This window comes from Monodon monoceros, unplaced genomic scaffold (assembly GCF_005190385.1).
Source record: "Monodon monoceros isolate NGI ecotype Baffin Bay Population unplaced genomic scaffold, NGI_Narwhal_1 Super_Scaffold_20, whole genome shotgun sequence".
NCBI classification, from domain to species: Eukaryota; Metazoa; Chordata; class Mammalia; order Artiodactyla; family Monodontidae; genus Monodon; species Monodon monoceros.
In genome coordinates this window covers 132,625,041-132,645,804 of record NW_021703777.1, presented here as the reverse complement: position 1 = coordinate 132,645,804, position 20,764 = coordinate 132,625,041, and the positions used below count along the sequence as shown (strand labels likewise).

Below are 20,764 nucleotides of genomic sequence, written 5' to 3'. Positions count from 1 at the left end.
CCCCCTTTAAAAATGAGAGGGCAGGGCTTCCCTGGTGGCGCAGTGGTTGAGAGTCAGCCTGCCGATGCAGGGGACACGGGTTCGTGCCCCGGTCCGGGAAGATCCCACGTGCCACGGAGCGGCTGGGCCCGTGAGCCATGGCCGCTGAGCCTGCGCGTCCGGAGCCTGTGCTCCGCAACGGGAGAGGCCACAGCAGTGAGAGGCCCGCGTACCGCAAAAAAACAAAAACAAAAACAAAAAGGCAAGAGACAGCAAATGCTGGCAAGGATGTGGAGAAAAGGGAACGCTTGTACACTCTTGCTGGGAATGTAAACTGGTACAGCTACCATGGAAAACAGTATGGAGATACCTCAAGTAATTAAACATAGAATTACCATATGATCCAACAACCAGATTTTGTTTCTGGGTGTACAAAGGAAACAAAATCATTATCTCAAAGAGGTATCTGTACTACCATATTCATTGCAGCCTTTATTCACAATAGCCAAGGTATGGAAACAACCTAAGTGCCCACTGACAAATAAATGGATAAAGAAAATGTGATACACATGCGTGCGTGCACGCACACACACACACACACACACACACACACAGAGGAATATTACTGTTTTTTTATATTCATTCATTTTTAAATATTTATTCATTATTTAGTTGTGGCAGGCGGGATCCTTAATGGTGGCATGCAAACTCTTCGTTGCGGCATGCAATGTGGGATCTAGCTCCCTGACCAGGGATCAAACCCGGGCCCCCCTGCATTGGGAGCTTGGAGTCTTATCCACTGCACCACCAGGGAAGTCCCTATTGTCTTAAAAAGACGGAAATCCTGCCATCTGTGACAACGTGGATGAATCTGGAGGGCATCATGCTAAGTGAAATAAGCCAGACAGAAGAAGAAAAGTGCTGTATGGTATTATTCTTCTGTCAACTTCCCACTGAAAGTTCTTTCTTCTAGGCTATAACAGTAAACTGGCCACCATGGCTCCATTCCCACATAGCCTTCCCCTCACCACTGGAACTTTAGGCATAAATCTGACGGTCTCACTCACTACCTTGCTTAAATGCTTTCATTAGTTACCCACTGTCTAAACAGTAAAGCTCAAATGTTTTTGTGTGGCTATTCTCATTTTTGTTTCCCTTCCCCAAAATTCCCTCTCCCCCCAAATGTGGAAATTCCGTAATTGATCTTTTCTTGGCTATTGATCTTGGGCCGGGCACCTGACTCTAGCCAGGCCACCCTAGACATTTTGACTTGGGACTGACACTCGGTCGATTTCTCTTTGGGTGCCTGCAGCGTGCAAAAGCTCAGAAGCGGTTACTGGCCATGTTTTCTGCCAAGTGAACCAGAAGAGTGGAGAAATCCAATTATAAGAGAGAGAGAGAATGAAGGTGGGCAGCAAAGCTGAGCCCAGAAGTAGGAGACCGAGTCCTCAATCCCAGCTCTTCTTTGGGTCTAGTTGCATCCTTGTCCTGGAGTCTAACGTCAGACAAGTCAGACTCCTGACAATAAATCCCCCCTTGTACACGGATGTGACCTGAGTTCCTGACACCTGCACCTAAGTCAGTCCTAATTCCACTGCATATGGCGACTTGGTGGTTCAGTCACAACCTGCCTTGCTGGCTTCATCACCCAGTGTTCTGACCACCCCTTCATCTCACTGCACACTCCCTCCTCTGCATCGAAGCCACACGATCACGCCAGTCTCTGTGCTCATCGTCCTTTGTGTTTGCCTCTTTAGTTACATTTACCACAGTACACTGTAGAATTCCTATTTGTTTATATATCACGTTGTAAGTTCTTCAAGGACAGTCTTATTCATCTACGTAGCTCACTGCCTAACACAAATGTTTGATAAACCAGGTTATTCCAACAAATGAAGTGAATTAGTATTTGCCACACAGGCTCTAGCAAGTCTGCCCCCCAAAAGATTTGACCAACCTATCGTCTGATTATTTAAAAAGCAGTCTTTCATGAATAATGTAATTTTGTGTTTGAACAGAAGAGTAACATATATGAAATAAACTGACCAGGGAAAGCAGCACGAACTTCAGAGTCCCTAACCCTAATCCAATGCAGGGAACATGGGTTCAAGCCCTGGTCCGGTAAGATCCCACATGCCACGGAGCAACTAAGCCCGTGTGCCACAACTACTGAGCCTGCGCTCTAGAGCCGCAAGCCACAACTACTGAGCCTGCGTGCTGCAACTACTGAAGCCTACGAGCCTAGAGCCCTTGCTCCGCAACGAGAGAAGTCACCCCAATGAGAAGCCTGGTATCGCAACGAAGAGTAGCCCCCACTCACCGCAACTAGAGAAAGCCCGCGCACGGCAACGGAGACCCAATGCAGCCAAAAAAAAGTCTCTAAAAACAAAACATTCTCCGAAAGAGCCTAACTAAATCAGAAATCTGAATGCAGAAATTGTAATCTTATACCTGTCACCTACTCCCTTCTCCTCTTTCTCACTTTTTACAGTTATTCATCCTGCTGAATTCTTCTACCTTTAAATATACAGATGCCAACCACTCTCGTGATATGTGCCATTTGCACTGAAGTGTTTGTTCTTAAACAAGCTGGATTACTCAGCCTCACAAATAAAAAAGCTACCCTATCAGCTAATTTTAATACTTAGGGTTTTTTCCTGAAAAGTTCTTTAACCTTGAATGTATTTCCAAATGGGTTAGTTTTTTGTCCGTTTGATTCTAATGTATTACATACTACCTGGAAGCCAGAGGAAAACCAGAGATTTGTTTGTTTGTTTTATTTTATGCTCAACCTAGTAACCAAACGAAAATAAACCACAATTTCTTTATGCCAAAGCTGGTTTATTGAACTTCATGAGGGCAAAGTTACAGTGATGCTATTCCATAACAAAATTATTTAACTCTAGTTTAGATTTCATGAGGAAATGTACTAGCAATACACTGTCAATAAAGCATTGTCATGAATAGCTAACTTCACTGGAATCTGGATTCGTTTCCTTTGGTGTTCTCAAATTGTGACTTTTCCAAAACATATCTGAGGTTTTCAACTAAAGGTCACAGTTAAAATAAATTCATACAGGAGTTATAAAATGTGTGATTTGTGCTTTAAAAATTAATAATTAGTTGTTTGATAGCCACCATTTTGTAAGTGATTTCTCAATAGTCTGTGCTTTATAAATATTCTGGAAAATATCTAAAAGCTTTACCCCATTCAACTGATAAGTATGTTCTTTTTAAAAGTAAAAACATATGTAGAAAAAATTAAAACAATAAATCACTACAAATGGGATACAAATATTTTAAAATAAATATTAAAGTGAAAAAATAAGTCCTTTTACAGAACTTTAAAGGGTACTTACTACTAACTTCTTACAAAAAGAAATAAAGTTAAATTACCTTTTTAGAAACATGAGTAATAACAGCACTGAAAAAAAAAAAGTGCTTGGAAAGTCTGTAAACTTTCTTCCCCCACTTTAGAAAATGTTTTGATAAGCAATAAACAGATTCCCTTCTTTAAAAAACTGTTACGCCCATGACAATTATAACAGCTGTCATTGTTTTACTATAAAAATAGTTGCAAATCAACACTAATTTAGACAAAGTCAAACCATTTTTAATTCTACCATGATAAGAAAAATGGATTAATCTTCTTAAAAGCAAACAAAGCCAATTTGTTTTTCCTTAAGCTCTAATGTTTAAAACAGAATAATTATTTCCTGTAATTATTACTTTCCGTTAGTTCATTTAATAGAATTATCTTGTTTTCATAAATAAATTATCCAGTCAGGACTACCATCATGGTTACACAAAAAATCCTAAACTAGATTACATCACATATTTAATTGGTTTCCCACATTCTGAAAATATTTTAAGTATAATCATCTTTTGGCTTAATTTCCTCTAAAATTATTAAGTTCAGCAATCTTTCAGAATTAGTCAATGTGCACACTTCAGATAAAGTTCATGGCTTACATTCCATTCACGTAATAGCTTCACAGGCAAGCTTACTATTTCCTATGTGCAAAGTCTTAAATTCAAAATAAAAGTAATTAGGGTAAAAAAACTTTTTGAAATATTCTTTCTACCACCAAGGGGTAGACTAGATATTTTTCAATATCTAATTTATTTTTTATACTGAGGAGGAGTAGTTTGTTGTGACCATAAAAGTTTAAAGATTTCAACAACAGAAGTACTGTAATGTACTATTACAGAAATAAAATGTAGACTCATAGCAATTACAGGTATGCCCTCAGAGTTACAATCCAAATGGAAGATGATTTGTTTATTCAGCCTTTAGGCATTAAATTGATTGGGGGCCGGGGGGAGAGCAAGAGATACTATGTTTGACACACAGCTTGACCAAAAGCCAGGAATAGGTCTTTTGTGGTAGCCAGGAACCATGTTTAGCTATTCTTCCCCGAATTACATCTCCTCAAATCTTTCAATTAGTTTTTCAATGTTTAAAGGTATCAAAATAAAGTATAAAGCACCTTACTATCTGATTTACTTTTGCATATTGTGTAGAATTTAGTAAGAAAACAATTCAAATTACTCTTCTAAAAATAACAATGATTTTTTTTTTTGTAGACCTGATTGATAGTGATTTGAAATATTAAGCATCTAGAACTGTTGGAAAGGTCATTCTTTATGGACTGAGAACCATAAAACATTCTAGGCTCTCTCCTTCCCCTGGAACCAAAGTCTTGGCTCTAAAATGTACCAATAATAATGCATTTAAGTACATTAATAAGACAAAGAAAGAACTCTAGGGAGAGGCAAATACCAGTTTTTATCCTATTGAGAACACGTCCCATTCAAAGCACATACGAGTAAGTATACTAAACCCTTAATATATTTTTTCAATTGCAGGAACACAGGATTAAACAATCACTGACTCTTAAAATCCCATCATACTCTCATTTGAAGCCTCCTCATGGGGCTCTCAATGGAAAGATGTCCTCATTCATCCTAACTCTGCTTCACTTCAACCTCTGAAAACTAACTTTTTCCTTGTGTTGTCGCAGTGACAAACTTGAAGAAGTAGATACAAAATACAAAAATAAGCATGACGATGATAAACAGTAAAGTGTCAGGATGCTCCATTACATCTGAGATTAAATTCTATGACTTACCACTGTCATACTTCAAAAGTATTTCTTTAGTCAAAATGAGATTGTACAATAAAGACTGTGATTTAGCACCAGCACGTCACTGCAGGCTTTGGTTCAGGCTTCAGGGTAATTCCGTTATCAGGGGGTTGACTAAGCATTAACGGTTTATGGCTCTTCAGCTTATGAGCCAAGGTCATAAATATAGCTTCCACATGGTCATTATCATTGGGGTTTTTAGCAGAGGTTTCAAACAAAGGCATACTGTACGTGTCAGCAAATTTTTGTGCCAAGTCTGTGGGTACCTGAATGGCACTCCTCAAGTCACATTTATTTCCAACAAGAATCCGTGGTATGTCGCTGGCTAGCAAATGCTGTTTGCATTCTTCTATCCAAGATGGCAGGCTATGAAAACTCGCCATGTTAGTCATATCATACACGAAGACAACAGCATGTACGTTTCTGTAGTAGTGCTGGACCATGCTCTTTCTGAATCGTTCTTGTCCTGCTGTGTCCCATAACTGGATCTGGAAGTGGGGGAAAAAAAGAGGAAAACTGAAAGTTTCATTCCAATTATACATACAGAAAAATTTAACCACCTTTGCATGGTCTTTCCTACTTCTTCACTTATACTACTTTGCTCCCTTCCATGATGCCTTTTCAGTGTTATTTAAGGGATCCAAATGTCATGATACTAGTCTAGTTACCTCATCATTAATGCAAGTGTCAGAACAAAGGCTTCAATCTAGCACTTTAATTTCAGTAAATCAAGTTTGTTTAGAAAAATTATACCTCAAAAATTGATTTTAGGGCTTCCCTGTTGGCGCAGTGGTTGAGAGTCCGCCTGCCGATGCAGGGGACGTGGGTTCGTGCCCCGGTCTGGGAAGATCCCACATGCCGCGGAGGGGCTGGGCCCGTGAGCCATGGCCGCTGAGCCTGCGCGTCCGGAGCCTGTGCTCCGCAACGGGAGAGGCCACAACAGTGAGAGGCCCGCGTACCGCAAAAAAAGAAAAAAAAAAAATTGATTTTAAAACGCTAAGAGAAACAGATACCAGGTTTTAACAAATATGTGAAGTGTCTAATTCCTGCAAAGTTGGTTACAATATGCCCTTCCCTACATTTCACTCATCTAATTTAAAATAGTAGACTTAGGATAGATGTGAAAAGTCATGAGATCTAGCCCCCAAATCAATATATATATATATATATATATACATCCTATAAAATCCAGGCCCCTTTGAAAATTTTAAATGAATAGGAAATCACTTATCTATCCTAAACATCTCTACCAATAAAAATATTCCAATACCTCCTAATGGAAATATGGGGGAGTTGGGGAAAATGATATCTGAAACTAAATACAGGACTTCCCGGGTGGCGCAGTGGTTAAGAATCCACCTACCAATGCGGGGAACACGGGTTCCAGCCCTGGTCCGGGAAGATCCCACATGCCGTGGAGCAACTAAGCCCGTGTGCCACAACTATTGAGCCTGAACGCTAGAGCCTGGGAGCCACAACTACTGAAGCCCACGTGCCTAGAGCCCGTGCTCTGCAATGAGAGAAGCCACCGCAATGAGAAGCCCACGCACCGCAACGAAGAGTAGCCCGCGCTCGCCGCAACTAGAGAAAGCCCGCGCGCAGTAATGAAGACCCAACGCAGCCAAAAATAAATAAATAAGTAAATTTATTAATAGATAAATAAATAAAGCTAACTACAAGTCATGTGTTATGATTCTCTTAAAACACTGAATTTATCCTGCCTTTGTTTGGTTCCTAAAAAAAGTTAAATGATAAAAAAAAAAAAAAAAAGTTAAATGATGAGGGTACTGGTCACAATGGAAAAGACTAGAGGCAGATTTGCTTAGATAGCCTAAACTGGTGATTTCTCTAGAGCGATACCGAAGGAGAGGGAAATTGAGGGGAGACTGTAGATGACACCCAGAGTAAGTAGGATGTAAGACAGGAAGCGCTGAGAACACGGCGGTATATGGTAAGTGCTCAATTAAGATGTAATGAATGAATAAATATATTTAAAAATGTGATTAGAGATGGAAATATTGATCACCACTCTCTTTCATGCTACCTTAGTTTTTAGCAGTTCTGATTTTTTTCATCTTTTTTTGGTGGTAGCTCTTTTTAGTCCAAATTTCTCCATCTTTGAAATATTCTCCCTTTCTTCCAAATTAACATAAATCTAACCTTGTTCCAGGTGGAAATATAAAATACTATACAGGCATATCCTGGAGATATTGCAGGTTTGGCTCCAGACCACTGCAATAAAGCAAATATCACAATAAATCGAGTGACACGAATTTTCTGGTTTCCCAGCGCATATAAAAGTTATGTTTACACTATATGGTAGTTAATTAAGTGTGCGATGGTATTTACCTAAAAAAACAGAGTACATACCTTAATTTAAAAATGACTGGGAGACGCAAGAGGGAAGAGTATATGTATAACTGATTCACTTTGTTATAAAGCAGAAACTAACACACCATTGTAAAGCAATTATACCCCAATAAAGATGTTAAAAATAAAAAAATAAAAATAAAATGATTTATTGCTAAAGAATGCTCACCATCATCTGACAAGTCAGGGTTGCCACAAAACTTCAATTTGTAAAAAATGCACCATCTGCAAGAGTAGTAAAACAAGATACGCCCGTAGAAACTTGATTTCTCAGGCTCTCTTGGAACTAGGGGGACAAGTGACACAGTTCTGGCTAATAATTTGTAAATAGTTTTTTCAGTGGGGGTTTCTAGAAAAATAAACTGATTTGTGATTTTCTAAAAAAAAAGACAGAGCATTTGGCACGTGCCTTTTGCACTTTTCTCACCACACCCGTTCTGCCTGGAATGGAGTATCATGCTGGGAGGCTCAGCAGCCATTTTATAAGCATGAAGAAGAAAGCCACACACAAGAATGACAGAGCAGAAGTCTAGCCTAAATAGAATACTGCTGACAGCGTACCATCATACAGACTGCTGCCCCTGGTCTCCTTATTACATGACAAAAATAAAACCTTACACGGTTAAATCACCATAGTTGAATTTCTCTTACATGTAGCTCAGTGCTATCCTAAAATTATTTGCTATGTACACTGTTTAAAACCTTTACCGCTTACAGTCGCATTTACTCAGGAAAGTACAGGTTCTGCCTTGATGCACTCCTAGAGACCACTTCACAAAGTACTTTGTTAAAAAACACCCACTTTGTGATGTAAGCAGCACAGCTGACAGATGGGCCATAAAGACTCAGTATCATATAAATCAGAGGTAGAAGCAAACGGCTGTCAGCAAATTAAGAACTAATAACATCTAAGACTATTTAAATCAACCAAAATTTATTAAATACCTACTGCGTATCCACCCGTAGGTTACTTATACCACTAGGCCTTTGCCTCCTCAACAGTAAAAGTAAAATTTAGTTTCAGACCCTATAAAATAGCATTCATAGACTAGCTACACTAACTATGCAAAGAACTAATAAAGTAAATTATAGTTTTTTTAAAAATACAACTTTCCTTTTTAAGAAAAATACTTTTTCTTTAATCCCAATTAACATGTTAAGAATAAAAACACTCAGCATACAACTAAAACTGTTTCAAGCTATAGGTGTCGGAATTTATTGTAAAGCTACACTGTGTACTATCATCATGCGAGTAGAAATACAGATCAGTGGAACAGAACTTAGAGCCCAGAGATAAATCCATACTACCTACGGTCAATGGATTTCCTACAAGAGTGCCAGGACAATTCAGCGAGGGAAAGCACAGACATTTCAATGAATGGTGCTGGGACAACATGCAAAAAATGAAGTTGGACCCCCTACCTCACACCATATACAAAAATTTATTCAAAATGGATGAAAGATCTAAATTTAAGTTAAAACCATTAAAAATCGTAGAAGAAAACATAGGGGTAAATATTTGTGACCTTAGATTAGGCAATGGTTTCTTAGCTATGACACCTAAAGCAGAACCAACAAAAGAAAAAAAATAGATAAACTGGACTTCATCAAAATTAAAAATGTGCTTCAAAGGGCATTATCATGAAAGTGAAAAGACAGCTCAAAGAATGGGAGAAAATATCTGTAAGTAATACATGTGTTGGGGTCTAGTATTCAAAATATTTAAGACCTCTTACAACTCAATAATAAAAAGACACATAACCCAATTAAAAAAATCGGCAAAGGATGTGAATAGATGTTTCTCCAAAGAAAATATACAAATGTTCAATAAGTACATGAAAAGCTGCTCAACATCATTAGCCATCACACAAATGCAAACCGATAAGAAGTGTTTGCAGAAATGTGGAAAAGTGGAACTCTCACACGTTGCTGGTGGGGATGTAAGTGCAGCCACTTTAGAAAAGTTTGGCAGTTCCTCAGAAAGTTAAACAGAATTTTATTTAGCCATAAAAAGGAATGAAGGGACTTCCCTGGCGGTCCAGTGGTTGAGACTTCGCCTTCCAATGCAAGGGGTGCGGGTTTGATCCCTGGTTCGGGAGCTAAGATCCCACATGCCTCGTGGCCAAAAAACCAAAAAACATAGAACAGAAGCAATATTGTAACAAATTCAATAAAGACCTTAAAAAAAAAAAAGGAATGAAGTACTGACACATGCTACAACATGGATGAGCCTCCAAAATATGCTAAGGAGAAGAAACCAGACACAAAAGGTCACATTTCTACGCTTCCACTTATATGAAACATCCAAAATAGACAAACCCATAAAGACAGAATATAGACTGGTAGTTGCCAGAGGCTGGGGAATGGGGAGAAACTTTAATGGGTGAGGGATCTTACTTGGAGTGATGGCAATATTTTGAAACTAGATAAAGGTGGTGGTTGTACAACATTATGAATGCACTGAATGGCTCACTTTAAAATAGTTACTTTGATGTTATTTGAGTTTCACTTCAACAAATTAGGGGAAAAAAAGAGAGAGAGAGAGAGAGACAGTTGCCATAGGACCCAGCAATTCCACTCCTAGGTGTATATCCAAGAGAACCGAAAAGATATGTTCACACAAAAACTTGTACACAAATGTTCATAGCAGCATTATTCATAATAGCTAAAAGGTGGAACCAACCTAAATGTCCACCAACTTATGAATGATCAATAAAATGTATGTCCATATAATGCAACATTATTCAGCCATAGTAGGGAATGAAGTACTGACACATGCTACAACATGGATGAATCTTGAAAACATTATGCTGAGCGAAAGAAGCCAAGACACAAAAGGCCACACACTGTAAGATTCCATGTATATGAAATGCCCACTATACGGCAAGTCCCTCGAGACAGTAAGTAGATGAGTGGTTGCCAGGATCTGAGGGAATGGGAGGAATGGGGAGTGACTGATCATGGGTATAGGGTTTCTTTCTGGGGTGATGAAACGTTCTGGAGTTAGACAGTGATGATGTTACACAGGCTTGTGAATATACTAAAAACCACTGAATTGTATATTTTCAAATCTTAAATATCTCAGTTTTTTAGAATGAGAAAACAAAACCCACTTCAAACCGTCTCTTTAACATTCAGAAAGAGATTTGGGGAATAATTTGGATGACCTACATAAAAGCTGTCCAGAGAAATTGGAACAGATCTTTTCCCTTTTAGTAACATTCTTGCAGCTCAGGTATTCAAAAATCGTTTCATCGATGGATACAAATGAACCTATATACACAACAGAAAGAGAGTCACAGATGACAGATGTATTATAGAAAACAAACTTTGGTTACTAAGGAGGAAAGCGGGGGGCGGGGGGGAGGGATAAATTGGGAGATTTGGACTGAAACAGACACACTACTATATATAAAAAGATAACTAATAAGAACCTACTGTATAGCACAGGGAACTCTACTCAATGCTCTGGAATGACCTATATGGGAATAGAATCTAAAAAAGAGTGATACACGTATAATAGATTCACTTTGCTGTACAGCAGAAACTAACACAACATTGTAAATCAACCATACGCCAATAAAAATTAATTTTAAAAAATCATTTCATCGATGAAGAATGATTTATAATGTTTCAAGCAGAGTATATTTTTAAGTTAAAAGAATAATAAAAGACACACAAAAAGGAAATACACCAAAACATTAACAATGGCTGTCTTGAAGACAATTTCCCGCTTTATTTCTACTTTTCTCTGTTTTCCACAACAAACATACATTTGTTCTATTTGTTTTAACAAACTAAAGTTTAAAAAAAAATTATGCTGAATTTAGACCTGCCTCAAAGAACCGCAGAAGTCCTCAAAAAATGCGAGTGGTGATGGTTAGGATGTTTATCCCTAAGAAAACCACTTGCTTGTTTTAGGCTAGGATTGACTCAACGTAACCCTCTTCCCATCAGTCCTGCTCAAAACATTCTAACCATATCAAGACTCCCAGGAAACAAGAAGTCGTAAATAATAACTCTGCACACTTTATTGAAGAACCGTAAAAGTAAATACTATGTTAAGTGAGGCACTTACAAAAAAGTACAGCTGTCTCTCAGTATCCATGGGGGATTGGTTCCAGCACCCCCCAAATACCAAAATCCACGGATGCTCAAGTCCTTTATATAAAATGGCGTAGTGCTGGCATTTAACCTACACACATCCGTATACTCTAAGTCATCTCTAAATTACTTATAATACCGAATGCAAAGTAAATGCTATGTAAATACTTGCCAGCAGCGGGCAAATTCAAGGTTTGCTTTCTGGAACTTTCCGGAATTTTTTTTCCTCAAATATTTCCCCATGGATATATTTGCCCCTGGAGGGCTGAGTGTATCTAAAAGGAAGCTTCAAAATTTCACTCACCGAATTGCTAGAACCAGTGAAGGCATAGGACACAGACTGTTATGCTGTCTGCTGCCTTTCAGGTCTGCACAGGACACTGAGGTGAGGGCAAGCGGGCTGCGGAAGGAGCAGTGAGAGACCCGGCAAAGAAAGGACAGGACAGCTAACAAAAACTGTCAGCCACAGAAGGCTAGAGAAAGCTTTGACTGAAAGAGAGAGACACATATAGATACCCAGTGGGGAACAAACCTCACGATAACCTAGAAAAATCTTGAGCTTCAGCTATGAGTGGAGTGGTTCACAATGCTTAAAAAAAAAGAGAAAACGACACTCTGGAACCTAAGGAAGTGACATGCTTTTGTCCTGGGAAATATTAAGTTAGGAAGTATTTTCAAAGCAATTTTTCCCAGTTTAATACTTAATATCTTAAGAAAGAAAATGGCTCATAGGTGGTTCTACAAGATATTACTCCCATTTTAAACATTATAAAGATAACATAAAATATATGTTAATAATATTTCATGAATCTCTACTTTAAATTCCAATATCAAGCTCCAACAAAAATGACAACCTAATTGCTAAATACTAAGGGCAGAGTCTTTTTTTTTTTTAATGTCTATTCAATGCTTTGCCCAGTTTCAATTATTTCTTTTTATTATTGATAAAGTGTGTGTGTGTGCGTGTGCATGTACACATATAGATTCTGGACACTAGACCCTTGTCAGGTATATGATTTGTAAATATTTGCTCCCATTCTGTAGGTTGTCCTCTTATTTTCTTTCTTTCTTTTTTTTTTAAATAAATTTATTTATTTTTGGCTGCATTGGGTCTTCGTTGCTGCACGCAAGCTTTCTCTAGTTGCGGTGAGCGGGGGCTATACTCTTTGTTGCCGTGTGCAGGCTTCTCACTGTGGTGACTTCTCTCGTTATGGAGCACGGGCTCTAGGCATGCGGGCTTCAGTAGTTGTGGCATGCAGTCTCAGTAGTTGTGGCTCGCAGCCTTAGTTGCTCCACGGCATGTGGGATCTTCCTGGACCAGGGCTCGAACCTGTGTCCCCTGCATTGGCAGGCAGATTCTTAACCACTGCGCCACCAGGGAAGTCCCAAAGAGCAGATTCTTACTGTTCATGAAAGCTCTTTTTAGTAGTTTTATGACCAAAATGAGCAATGACCTGGCTAAACTGATTTAATGCTTTTTTTGCTTGACTGAAAAGGATAAAGGTATTAGCCCAGATGACCTTTCTTTGTTTGATCAGCTATCAAATTTCCTCTTCCCCTGTTCTTTCAAAGAACACGTTTTTATTATTTTTGCTTCTGAGCAGCCTATATAAAAGATCATCTGGTAATTACATAAAAGCTTCTATTAACAACTTGATGATGTAAATCAACATCATAAGGAGTGTAAGTAACATTTCAAGAGAGCTCTTTTTGCTTTGGGTATACAGAGTAGAAATATGTATATCTGATGTATAGATCCAAATGGCAAATTTTTAAATTTATTTTAAATTTTAGGGGTTTTTAGCTTCCCTAACAAGGAGAAGTAACAAATTTTGTGTGACTATTTGAAAGGAATACTTCAAGGGGAGAACTGAATTATAGCCTAATGAAAGGGACAGGAAGAGAGTAAGCAGGGAGAGAAAGGAAGCAAGAGCTGGGAGCCCTGGGTTGTAAATTCCAGCACTGCCATCTCCACATCACCACCACAGTTTAGGGATGGGCATGTGTCACAATCCCCAATCAGAACCACGGAGTCTCCATTTCAGGACTGGTGTTGGAACTGGCAGAAAGAGAACTTTACTTCCGGGTTTCCAGTTATGTGAAACAATAAATTTTCATTTTGCTTTGTTACTTTGAGTACAGAGTTCTGACACAGACTCTAAAGCAAAAGATCTTGATTACTGATTAAAGATTCCTGGAAAGTAAATAATTCTATCACATCTCACCACCTGAGTACACACACCAACGTTGCCACCTTCAAAGACGAGGTACAAGAATCACAGGCTTCTGAAATCAGGCTGGAAGAAGAATGGGACTCCGGCCTGGTTCCAGGGATACTTCAGATAGTAGAACGGCTTGGGTCTACTACAGTATTAAAATGAATATTGCTTGTACCATACAGGCCTCACCAAACCACTGCAATACAGAATCTCTGTCAGACTAGACCTAAACATTCTAAAGTTTTCTGAGCTAAGGAGTCACAAATTAAGATTCTTTTTAGGGTACCCCAACAGTTAATACTCTCATTCTCCGAATTCCAATGCAAATCAAATCAAGAGGATCAATTTGGTATCTCCCTAACCACCATCACCATGTTTTTTGTTTTTGTTTTTGTTTTTTACGCGGGCCTCTCACTGTTGTGGCTTCTCCCGTTGCGGAGCACAGGCTCCAGACGCGCAGGCTCAGTGGCCATGGCTCACGGGCCCAGCCGCTCCGCGGCATGTGGGATCTTCCCGGACCGGGGCACGAACCCGCGTCCCCTGCATCGGCAGGCGGACGGACTCTCAACCACTGCGCCCAGGGAAGCCCCACCACCACGTTTGAAGATGAATTATCAATTTAATTCTAGTAAGGTAAGGTATGAGATGATGTCTTATACAATATGCTTTGACTTATAAACATTAGATTACTTTTAATAAAGATCACGACAGAGCAATGGAGAAGCGGAAATAATCTGATGTACATTTGGCTTCAGCATTCACTGCATATCATCTTCATCGCGCCATGACACAAAGCTCTACTCCACTCCCTGTGCATGTTAACCAAATCGGGCATTTCGTTCTCATCTATCTACGCTCTCCAGCTTCAACTTCATATTCATGATTATCTCCTCCAATTCCACACTTCTAGCTGCGAATGTGACATTTCCATTTGAGTACACCACCATCTCAACAAAGAAATGACTAGGAGAAAACTTTATGGAGCCGCTCAAAATTCCATCTTCCACATCGTACTTCTCATCTCTACTGAAGGCATACCTACCTCCAGTCAACCAGACCCACACCCTCAGCCATGTGAGTCCTTTCATCACCAAAAGCCAGTTACTGAAGCCTTTGGCTTTATCATCAAAATGCCTGTCTTACCGCCTCTTTCTTTCATTAGCTTCCCTTATACACGCCGAGTCGGATTTCCAGAGCAGCCTACCTATTGATCTGCTGCCACCAAGTAGGCAGCACTTATCCAAGTCCTGCATAGTTTAGAAACCGAGCCACACACTGGAAGACGTCTTCGGGGTTATCAGACACGCGCCCTGTCCTGAGCAAGACGGAGTAGACCTAATAGAAGAGGTGGAGGGCTTCTCTGGTGGCGCAGTGGTTAAGAGTCTGTCTGCCGATGCAGGGGACGAGGGTTCGTGCCCCGGTCCGGGAGGATCCCACGTGCCGCGGAGTGGCTGGGCCCGTGAGCCACGGCCACTGAGCCTGCGCGTCTGGAGCCTGTGCTCCGCAACGGGAGAAGCCACAACAGTGAGAGGCCCGCGTACCGCAAAAAAAAAAAAGAAGAGGTGGATGCATATATAGAACAATGAGGAAAGAGAGAGAGTTTAAAGGCGCAGGTAAGGTGCTAAAGGAAGCTGATAGAAGGAAGAAATAGAATGAGAGGCAGGGAGATTCCTAATACAGACACACTGAGTTGAATAAGGAAGAATTACATGTGGTGAAATGTGGGAAGGGGGGATATTCCAGGCAAATAGTGGGAAATGTAAGAGGAAAACATAGGGATCAGGAAACAATTGGCTGGACTATAGGGTACTTGAAGGAAATAAATGGGGAAAAAATGTCAAGTTAGAAAAGAAGTCTGGGGCAAGAGAAGGAAGGCCTTACGTTCATTTTAAAAGTTGGAACTTTACGAAATAATGGAGAGCTACTCAGAGCATCTGAGGCAGGGGAGATTACTCTCCCCAAAGTGCTACACTCAGCTGGCATCTGGCAACAATGTTCCAAACAGATTAATTGAGGACTGGGGTTGGGTGAAGTTGAGCCGCTGCAACAGAGCAGAGCGTAGAAAAGATGAACTAGGATTCCGAAGGGTGAATGAGAGAAATCATCCAGGTAGAAAACTAAGTGTATTTAGGGAGCAAAGGAGAGAGGCGAGGCCTCCGGGATGAGGGTAACACCAGGACCACCTAGGTCACGTCGAGGAGAAACAGGAGAGGCAGATTTGACAGGGACGAGGAACTCACGTTGGAACTTTGGGGGGGGGGGAGGGATTATCCAAATAGCCACGTCTACAAAACAACAGGAAACGCAGAATGACAGATGAGGGGAGAGGTGTGGGCCAAACAAAGGTTTGGAAGTTATCCTCATAGAAGTGACAGGCGGAGTCAAGAGACTTCCAAAGGAGAGGATGTAGATAGAAAAACAGGTCACGGGGCAGATCGAGTCTCTCTCAGGATTCATCCTCAAGCGCTGCCACATTTATCTTCCTAGAACACTTGGACGTTTTTGCCACACACACAAAATCAAGCTACACCCTAGCTGTTTTCCAAACTCTTCAGAAACGTTGCTACCAAAACCTTCGCAGTCTTCTCACTTGCCACTTTCCCACGGGAACCTTTAACCCTGCTGGAGCATCCTGCTGACGTTCCCCATCAAAATCTCCCTCCAAGTGAGAACGATTCTTCCACCAACATCCAAACCAATAACTTAGCACTCACCTACTGCCTGATTTTGCTAGTCATCTTTTTTTGTTTGTTTGTTTTGCGGTACACGGGCCTCTCACTGTTGTGGCCTCTCCCGTTGCGGAGCACAGGCTCCGGACGCGCAGGCTCAGCGGCCATGGCTCACGGGCCCAGCCGCTCCGCGGCACGTGGGATCCTCCCGGACCGGGGCACGAACCCGAGTCCCCTGCATCGGCAGGCGGACTCTCAACCACTGCGCCACCAGGGAAGCCCTGCTAGTCATCTCTTTAGGTATATAAATCTTACCCCTATCTAGGACAGCAAATCATCTACAGAGTATATCAGGGTCAGCAAACTTTTTCTGTGTATCTTAGGCTTTGCAGGCCTAACAGTCTCTACCACAACCACTGCTCAACTCTGCCACTGTTGTGCAAAAGCAAGCACAATATGTAGACAAATGAGCCTAGCTGTGTTTCAATACAACTTTATTTAGGGGCACTGAAATTTAAATTTCATAAAATTTTCACTTGTCATGAAATCTTATTCCTTCGATTTTTTCCCCCCCAACCATTTAAAAATGTAAAAATCGGGACTTCCTTGGCTGTCCAGTGGCTAAGACTCCGTGCTCCCAATGCAGGGGGCCTGGTCAGGGAACTAGATCCCGCGTGCCGCAACTAAGAGTTCTCAGGCTGTAACTAAAAGCTCCTCCCGCATGCCGCAACTAGGAGATCCCGCGTGCTGCAACTAAGACCTGGTGCAGCCAAATAAATCAATTTTTTTTTTAATGTAAAAATCATTCTTAGCTTGCAGGTCATAGAAAAACAGGCAGCGGTGCACAGATGGTTACTGGACTTACTGTGGTGATCATTTCATAAAGTATGCAAATATCAAATCACTGTGCAGTACACCTGAAACTAACATAATATTGTACGTCAACCATATTTCAACTTCAAAAAAACTAACAGAAAAACAAATTAAAAAAACAGGCAGCAGACCGTATTTAGCCCTCAAGCATGGTTTGCTGATTCCTGCACTGAATCATAATTCTTTGTGCCTAACAAAATGTCTTCTTTCCAACAATTACTCATTAAATGTTTGACCAATGCGGCAAGAAGTCCTGGTTGCTTTCCTTTAGTTAATATTAACGTGGGAAAATTGCATATCACTACAAATAACAAGTAAGCTATCTCAAAGTTCAAATAGGAATGATGATCCCTAGTTGAGAAAGAGATTAAATCCAACACTAGGCTTTAATGATTCTGTTGGTGTCTGCCATCGTCACACGCTGATACGAAAGGGGTACGGCTATGAGGATACACACACAAGGAAGGAGCATAAGGATTAGAGCCTCAATTTGAAAATCAAATGTATTTTTATTGAAGGAATTAATTTTATAATTTTATTTAACTTCCCAAATTCTGCAAATAAGATCTTACTCTTTCAATTATACATATATAGCACTTAGGACAGACTAACACATATAGACTTAATTATATTTCGTAAAACATTTTAAGTGATTCTGAAATAGCACTGCTGTAAGACATGCTCTCTGAAAAATTTCCAGGCCACAAAACATTTAACACAGTATCTCACTTAGCTAATCCCAGTAGCTAAGCCTTCGACGTTACGCACTGGACATATTTTATATACTTTTAATATGCTGTATCTCTTAAATTTGCACCTGATTCACCTGTGATCTTAAAGTATAAATGGCAACCCGGAGGCAGGTAAAGGGCCACTGAACCCCAACTCCTCCCCTGCCTCCATCCCCTCTTTTTTGTTATTATCCTGCTTCCATGTGAGGGGAATTTCTCTTCCCTTCAGCTGTGTGCCTATGCCCTGCTCTATCTCTGTTTCACTCTCTGGTTGTGCAGCTGCAGAACTGATGGTGCCAAAGAGAAAAAGTGATGTTAAACCACCAGGGAAGAAGAATCTTCTTAAGATTACCAACTATGGAGCCAGGTGCCTTATATACCTTCTCATCTACCCCTCATATTAGCCTGATGTGGTACTGTTATCCCAACTTTTCAGATGAGAAAATAGTCTCCGAAAGATTAAGGAAACTGCCTAGCGACTGGAGTAACCAACCACCCCAGTTTGCCTGAGACTGAGGGAGGTCCTGGGAATGTGGGACTTCAGTTTTAAAACTGGGACAGTTTGGGGCAAAGCTGATCATCTACTAAGGACACACAGCCCTTTCATAGGTTCAGATTTGAGCCAGGTCAGTTGGGCGCCAAAGCCCATGCACTTTTTCTCAGAACTCCTCCTTCTCCCAAACAAACTCCCTCTCAAACCTCAGAAAGAAGTCCCACTACTTTCCTCCCCCAAAGGTTCCTGGGCCCAACTTAATTCTGATGTTAAAGAGCCTCTTATTCTACTTTTTCTTTGCAATGTATACAAATCTTTCTTAACTCACTAATACGGTGCACCCAAAGGACCACCACTCACAGCTTGAATGGGACAATGAAAAATTAAAGTGGAGATTAAAAGGCAGGGGCTTCCCTGGTGGTGCAGTGGTTGAGGGTCCGCCTGCCGATGCAGGGGACTCGGGTTCGTGCCCCGGTCCGGGAAGATCCCCCATGCCGCGGAGCGGCTGGGCCCAGGAGCCATGGCCGCTGAGCCTGTGTGTCCGGAGCCTGTGCTCTGCAACGGGAGAGGCCACAACAGTGAGAGGCCCGCGTACCACAAAAAAAAAAAAAAAAAAAAAAAAAGATTAAAAGGCGAAAGGGCCTACAGAAGACTGATGTCTTTTCAACCCTATTTCTCCTTTACTATCATTAGCAGTAAAACCCCTTTGGGGGTGGGAAGGTGAGGCAGTGGTTAGGCAACTAAAAAATAAATTGTTTGTGCCTCAAGGATGTGAGGATGGGAATGAAGTGAGCCTATTTTTTCCCCATGGGGGACTGAGGTAAAGACGAACATCCTAATTTAAAGTGAAAAAGTAAATGCAGTATAAGGAAGGCAGAGCAGTTCCTCGGGTCCACGTGTTTTAAGGGATGGTATCAGCAGGTAGCTGAGGGGTTAGTGGTGGCTCAGACTCAAGAAGTGTGTCTAAGGATTACATCATCAGGAGGCCTCAGCCCTGTCACTGATCCTTATTCTCCAACGTCCCCATTGCAACCCCTCAGAACCCCAGGCTTGGCCTTGGGCTTACTACCTTCTCCATTGTTACTGTGTCTCCAGTCTCGGGAACCACCAACAAGACTTAAAGAAGACTTGGAAGCGGGTGGCACTGAGAATGTGCTCTGGCAACCCAAGGAGGAACCAAGTACAAATTACAGAATGTCTCTGCAGGAAAACAGGTTCTTCTCAACAACTCAGTGTCATATCAAAACTACTGTAACAAAACTGTATGCAAAAGAAGATCTAAGTACTTCCTCAAAGGCAAAGGGGCATTACTTCCACAGTACCTAGGGCAGTGCTAAAATGAATGTTTAACAAATAGTATTTCCTAAATGAACTTCCCATGCTTGAGAAATTTCACTGTTTTTCCTTCGGTTTTACTTCACTAACTCCCAGCATGTGAGACACAGCCCATGAGTCAGTGGATACGCCCTACACTCTGGCTACTCAATGTGTCGTCCACAGACTAGCTGCATCTGCAACACCTGAGACATGACCGAATTAGAATTTGTATTTACTTAAAAAAAAAATATCCCCAGGCAAATCTCATGCACATCAAAGCTGGAGAAGCACTGCCTTAGAAGTTTGCTATATACAAATCCTTCCAATCTCCAACTCCCATCTCCACACCAGCGTCTGAAAAGATGGAGCGCACGCCCCGCACCGGGCCAGCAATTAACCCACGCAGCGGTTGGGACCCTTGTCATCCCCGGGACAACCTTCCTCCTTGACAGTCTGTCATCCGCTCACCTTGATACGCTCCCCATCAATCTCCACCGCTCGTTCTCGGAAATCCACCCCGATAGTAGCCTCGGTGCGGTCGGGGAAGCGGCCGGCGCAGAAGCGGTAGGTCAGGCACGTCTTGCCCACATTGGAGTCGCCAATCACGATGATCTTGAAGATGCGGGAGCGAGCCGGAGGCAGAAACCCTGAGGCCCCTGACATCGCACCGCTGGATGAGAAGCTCGCCTCGAGCGACGACTCCATCTCCGAAGCCATTCTCCTGCCCCGCCCCAAACCGAGGCGGAGGAAAGGAGACGCAGAGAGGCTGGGAGATTACGCCACCTTCGGCGAGCTCGCCCAGTCCGCGGGCTCCGTCGCTCAACGTTCCGGGAGCCACCGCCCTCCGGGCCGCCAGCGCGCC

General features: G+C 41.4%; 1 protein-coding gene across 1 annotated transcript; it reads right to left on the bottom strand.

The window, feature by feature from the left end:
- Positions 1-2,804: 2,804 nt before the first annotated feature.
- RAB33B (RAB33B, member RAS oncogene family) lies at positions 2,805-20,764 on the bottom strand. Its single transcript, XM_029235934.1, has 2 exons — positions 20,371-20,764; positions 2,805-5,614 (listed from the first exon to the last, which is right to left on the bottom strand). Exons 1-2 carry the CDS (start codon positions 20,617-20,619, stop codon positions 5,174-5,176), a joined length of 690 nt encoding a protein of 229 aa, XP_029091767.1. The 5' UTR covers positions 20,620-20,764; the 3' UTR covers positions 2,805-5,173.

What these genes read in the sequence shown, in the direction of transcription:
- RAB33B (XM_029235934.1), bottom strand. Translation starts at nt 20,619, where the DNA reads ATGGCTTCGGAGATGGAGTCGTCGCTCGAGGCGAGCTTCTCATCCAGC. An exon ending in TTGATGGGGAGCGTATCAAG is followed by an intron (nt 5,615 to 20,370) that starts GTGAGCGGATGA and finishes CCCCACTTCCAG; the next exon opens with ATCCAGTTATGGGACACAGC.